Source organism: Montipora foliosa, chromosome 3 (genome assembly GCF_036669935.1).
Source record: "Montipora foliosa isolate CH-2021 chromosome 3, ASM3666993v2, whole genome shotgun sequence".
Taxonomy (NCBI): Eukaryota; Metazoa; Cnidaria; class Anthozoa; order Scleractinia; family Acroporidae; genus Montipora; species Montipora foliosa.
In genome coordinates this window covers 22063850-22069940 of record NC_090871.1, presented here as the reverse complement: position 1 = coordinate 22069940, position 6091 = coordinate 22063850, and the positions used below count along the sequence as shown (strand labels likewise).

General features: G+C 37.5%; 2 protein-coding genes across 4 annotated transcripts in view; one reads left to right on the top strand and one right to left on the bottom strand.

The window, feature by feature from the left end:
• The window catches only part of LOC137997064 (F-box only protein 21-like), a 16836-nt gene extending 11418 nt beyond the window's left edge, over positions 1 to 5418 (bottom strand). The window contains exons 1-3 of the mRNA XM_068842801.1: positions 5099 to 5418; positions 3151 to 3439; positions 172 to 213 (exon numbers count right to left, since the gene is read on the bottom strand). Coding sequence (XP_068698902.1) covers positions 172 to 213; positions 3151 to 3439; positions 5099 to 5208 — 441 coding nt within the window. The 5' untranslated portion in view covers positions 5209 to 5418. The remainder of the gene's footprint in view (positions 1 to 171; positions 214 to 3150; positions 3440 to 5098) is intronic.
• Positions 5391 to 6091, top strand: part of LOC137997063 (ubiquitin carboxyl-terminal hydrolase 16-like) — a 25107-nt gene continuing 24406 nt past the window's right edge. For all 3 annotated transcript variants that reach the window (XR_011122403.1, XM_068842798.1, XM_068842797.1), the window contains exon 1: positions 5391 to 5553. Coding sequence is in view for 2 of the 3 variants with exons in the window: in XM_068842798.1 (XP_068698899.1) it covers positions 5391 to 5553 (163 nt within the window). In the remaining variant the exon portion in view is untranslated. The remainder of the gene's footprint in view (positions 5554 to 6091) is intronic.

Here is a 6091-nt window from a genome sequence, read left to right as displayed (position 1 = left end):
AATTAAGCTCCCAATTTGAAATGTTCTTCAGTTATTGATCTTTAATAAGAATCTGAAGAAGTAAAAAACAGAGTAGATTTGTTTTGAGATGTTTTCAAAACTACTGAAGGGAGGCACGAGTTTAATCTCGCATCTAATAATTATTGTTATAATTTATGCTTCTTCTCATACCTTTTTGTCTTGATGATTAGTTTGTCTCCACTGCTCTGATGCCTGCAAAATCCATTCAGGTAAAATAATAATTATTATTATTATACATTGGTGTCATCAGCTCAATTTTGATTGGCTCTATGCATGCAGCTAATTCTTGCTTGCTCTGTTTCTCTTACGTCATACACTGTACCTACAAACAATAGATCTTATATATGTAGAACTGACGTCATATCTACAAACAATAGTTTTATAAAGGCATAAGTTACGTCACCTAACACACTAACCAGCGGAGAAGAGGAGAGAAGACTCTGCCAACCGCAGAAACATTCTTTGATTTGCCACTCATTCAAAGAAATGGATGAGTCAGTCCTCTTGTCTTTACAAGTGCAGCCCAAGAATATGCATAATTAAACAATGAATGAGTTGCCAGTAATTGGATCCATGCCTTATACGCAAAGGGTTCTGGGATCGCCAGGGGGCAAACATTGCAAGTTGTTGTGAGAAAATGTACATGTATGGCGGAAAGTTGTTTGACGTCCAAAAAACGATCATGGAGAGAGATCAACGCTTTTTTTGACAGTTTTATCAGAAATCGATTTGGGCAATGTTGTCACATAGCAAGTGTAAGTTTTTGTTTGAATGACCGTGAAATATGAGACAAAATTTGCTGATTAACTTCCTTGCATAAAATTTGTTGTGAAACGGTCTCAAAGTATTACAAAATTAGGAATAAATCTGGAGGAAATGACTCAATAAAGCCTTTTCAGTTGTATTTACGTGTGTATGGGCTGGCTTTTGGCCTATTTCTAAACTCAGCAATTCATATAATATTGGAAATATGCCTAGTGGCGATCATTGTGCTCTGCTGGGGTTGTGACAATGATCGAAGGTACCCAGAGAAGCAAAAGATTCTTCCTCATGTTGGAATATTTAGATTTTACTCGCCCAGGAATAACAATGATGTTTTGTTGTGGGCTAGAGCTATTAATCGTGACCAATTCAAGGTTTCGATGAGTTCAAAGGTCTGTTGAAATAATTTTGCACGAGGTTACAGAACCTCTGAATGTCCTACACCAACTTTGTACTAAAGAGAGTATGATTGTGGGAGTACTAAAACCTCAAAGACCTGCTCCAAAGATCAGATCTACAGAGAACTACTGTAGTATATGAAGATGACGCTTTTGTATTGGACGAAGTCATAGAGCTTGACAAGTTTGCTTAGATCCAGTGACTTTACATGTAGATGGTAGTTTGACAGAAGAAAAGGTTTGTTTACATGTAACAGCTGGGGCATATCAGATAGGAATTCCCAGTGTTATCTAAATCCATTGAAACAGAGACTGCTGTATTCTATGGAAGAGGAGCATTAAAACAGCTGCCTCAAGGCAGAAGGAGATTGAAATGGTTTGCTTGAGCAGAATCATCATACTAAATTAAAGTGATTGGACTCTTACAGAGTTTGTAGAAAATTGTAGCGGCTCAAAAACCGTTGGATTTTTCTCAATCAAACAAGAACTTAACCTGTGGGTTTCCTAATGTTTCTCATCGCTCCATCCCTCCAAAGAGCAATAGCTCTTAAAAAAGAATTTCCATCTCCTCTGACAACGACTTCTCTCCTTTGAGGAGGTATATTTCCAGAAGCCATGATTCGTTTACGCAAGACGTAACTAATAAGAAACAGCCTAGACACACGTACATACAACTAAAAGGGATTTATTGTTTTATTTTCTCCAGATTTGTACCTAATTTTGTAATATTTCGAGACCATGACCAGATGTTAATTTCACAATAAACAGCAATAAACCTTACGGATCCTCGCTCGAGCAAGGTTAACCCGAGTAAATTTTATCTCATATTTCACGGTTATTCAATCAAAAACTTACATTTGCCATGTATCAACATTGCCCGAATTGATTTCGAATAAATCTGCGTCGAAAAAAGCGTTGATCTTTCTCTAAAATCATTTTTTGGACGTCGAAATAAGTTTCCGCTATACATTTTCTTATAGAAACTTGCAATGTTTGCCCCCTGGCGATCCCAGAACCCTCTGCATATAAACGGGGATCCAATTACTGGCAACTCTGCATTCATTATATTGGATTCGGTTTTCGCATAATAGCGATAATTATCAAGAAGGTCTCAGTTTGTGTTATTTGCCACAGCCTTCGGCTTCGGCAGATAACACAAACTTTGGTCTTGATAATTATCGCTATCATGCTCAACCTCATCCAATAATATTATTGTTACTTATTTATGATGATGATGATAATAACCCTAATGTGAGCAATAATAGACTAGACTACAAAAGATGCAAATGAAACCAATTACATTATTTTATCTTACAAAAATGCTAAAATCATAAAAGCCTTCTTTGTTATCAAGGCTCACAATGGCTGGCATAGAATGGCCTGGTATTATTTTTAACTGATGTCCACACAGAATCAACAGAAAACTTAAATTAGACTCTAGGAAGTATTTGAAGTGCCAAGAACAGACAAATCACAAACAATCACTGAGTACTAACGTCTTAATTGGTACAATTAAAAGACAAAAGACAAAAAATTAACAACAAAATCTATTGGAAGAAAAATTAAAAATCATGACATTACAATGACTTCAATACATCATCAACATCAATAATAATTGAAAATAATGTAAAGAAATAATAATATTAACATGAGTAGCAGGTATATAATTATGTAAAATGTAGGTGTGAAATTGTAAATAAATAAATAAATAAATATTGAAACTAGGGAACCAGATGCAAATGACAACCAAACAATAACAAATTCCTGGTATTACAAATATTTGAAAACAAACTCATGCTCTCTACAAAACAAAATACGACGCACAAGTGAATACGAAAGATATGTATTAAGCACGTTTAAAAACACTATTGTAAGAAAGGGCTGTCACTAGGGGGCAGGAGCGCAGTCTAAGATGAGCGTACATCAGCACAAGCCCTTGATGCTTTCAGATCTAACAGAAGTCTCGTACCGTCATTGTTTCATCCCAACCAATAATTACACCTCTGTAATTCCAAAGCTTGTGTCGAATGACTTGACCAACATAGAATTTAATGTGTTTGGGCCTGGGAGTACGCGGCACTGTTGACATGCCAAAGTAACCATTCTTTGCTTGAAACTTTATCACTTCTTCAGCAGGGCATTCTCCATCATCATCTTCCAATAGCAATCTTAATGAGCTTATCCAGTTGACAATCTTCTCTGGCCATTTCTGCCATTCAAACATGCTGCCACTAAATATGGTGAATGACTTTGAAATCCTGTTTGGAGAATGGAGTAGTTTCAACTACGGTAGTATTAGGTCCACTTGCAATGGCTTTGCTACACATAACTGTGGACAAGTCACTGCACAAGAAAGCATAGATTAATCTCTTACCCCTTACTCACTTTCTCCCTTCCCTAGCATGTCAGACCATTTAACTGGTCAATGGCAAAAGCCCTCGAGCAAAAAGGTTCACACCATGATTGCCTACTCAACAGCTATGTCCTCTTAAACACTTTCAATTCTAAAGAGTACAGATTTTACTAAATATTGATATCATGTCTAATGCCACACACGTTTCCTTACCATTGGCAAAACATTCAGTGGTTTCTCATTTCCAGAAAAGGTTCAAGAAACTGTAGTAATTTGATGGAGATTATTCACCAATTCTACACTCACTGGTTGCCATTTTTCTTCTAAAAGATTGAATGAACTCAGTGTACAGTTAACAAACTTATCAGTCATTAATATGTCCCACAACTGAGCGGGTGAGAGGTGTGAAGGTTACATCTGGGATGACATCAAAGACTGTTTTGCATTTTCAGTTTTAAAAGAATTTCACAATGCAAAGCAGGTTGTGGCGTCATCTCAGGAACAGTCTCATGCTTCACACTAATTGTAGCTCAGCCATGCGACAACCTCTGGTTTTGGTATTGTGAAATGAAGTGAAAATAGTATTATATTATTGTCACAGGTGAATACATGTTGATTTATCTCGCAAAGAAAAATATTTAAGGTTAGGGTCAGGAGCAGTTTAAATTCATTATGCTTGTACAATGCTCCAGTTACAACTGTTTAACAATTATCGGTGAATATTCACCGAGACGAAGTCAAGGTGAATATTCACCCATAATCACTGAGCCTGAGGTGAATAATTGTTTTGGTATAAATACACACGTAGGTGATTATTTCAAAAAAGAGAAAAAAAAAAAAACATTTCAACGCGAAAATCATCTTCACTTACAGTGGCAAAACGACTTCTGGCAGCCATTTTGTCCGTCGAGGTGATTATCGGCTGATAATCCAAGATAGCGAGCCAATGAGAGTGCGCGATTTTGTATAATCACCTGTGTGTTATGGTATTAAACAGAGATCAAGACTATAATATCTGTTTTATGTAGAGTCTGCAAATTGCCTGGGAAGCAAAAGCAATTTTGGGCAGCTTGGTTCAGTTATGTGCACCTCAACACAGGTAGCGGAAATCTAGAGCAAATAGGATCAAATACCTCTGAGTTCCCTTCCTCTTCTCAAAATTTTGTGGTAGAATCGAAGGAGACTGACTTTTCGAAGGGTAATGATAATGTGCTCTAGGGTGGAGAATTAAGTAATTTCTTTCTGTGGGACTGGGGGTGGGGAATTTACAGCAAAGCATCAAAGTTAAAAAAAAAAAATGCACATCTTTAGGCCACTTGAGAATTAAAGTAGCCATGAGACCACCCAGAGAGCGTGGCTTTGCCATTGAATAGATTTTAATCAATTCACACTGTACCTTTTTCATGGGTCAGCAACATCAAGCAGTTCTGCAGTACTGAAAGGGGGGCTCAGGAAATATGTGTACAAACCACAATTTGTACATGTGTACATGTCGATGATACACGTAGCTATCAAGAAGCTAATAATGTAAAACTAACTGCATGGAGTCTTTTCAAACACTTACTGTTTAATTAGCTCAGCCCTCTCGTTCGTAGATGGAGAAGTCCACTGGCAGATCAAATACTGCAGTGGCACTGCTAAAAGCAAAAGAAGAAATTGGAGCCCGCGAGGCATTATTGCAGTTTCAATAAATGCTCAGTACTTCCCCAGACTCTTCCAGTGGCTAAGACATTTTGCCTCGCTGTTTAATAGGGAAACGTGTCGAAACGTGAAGCAGTTGACAACCGTCCTCTTATGATGCCTTGCCTGCAAAATTCTTTGTTTTCAACGAATGGATAACCTCCACGACTGCAAACATGCAAGGGGAATCGTTCTCGTCACCAGACTTCGAACGGGCAGAAATTTGCATGAGCCTGCATTACATCCGTTCCAACATGGGGAAAAGGAAGAAGAACTCTAGAAAAGGAAAGAGAAATTCTCGGGGAAGCGAAGACATTAATGACGAAAATGGCGACGGAGGTGACTCAGTTATGCTATATTTTAATTTTCCTCTATACTTCTCAACAATTTTTCTATGTGAAAGGTTATCGTACTTGACGCGGACTGCATGCGGACTAGACATGAAATGAAAGTTGAGAAGGGGCCTTGCCATTTAAGTTTAATATCGATGTTGTGGTTTAAGTTTTTTTTGGTTTAAGATTCTTCAAACCAGTCCAATTTTGATTTTTCTTTCTCTAATAGCATTATCATAATCTGAAACAAAGGACAGTCAAATTGAACTGGTTTAAATATTTTGAACCAGGAAAAAAATTGAACCACGAAATGGACACCCCACCAATGGATTAGGTTTAGTTACCACAAATTTAACCCTCCCAAAAAGAAGATCAAAGTGCCAAAACGATACCCTCACCCCCCACCAATTATTTCTTGGAAGTAAGCCATGTTTTCCTCTTCCCTTAAAAAATGTAGGGACGGTTTTTGCCATAACCCTCAGAAAGAACCACTAGATCGAAGGGTGGGGATTGGCTCTCTACCCCTCAGAAACTTATGTCATCCA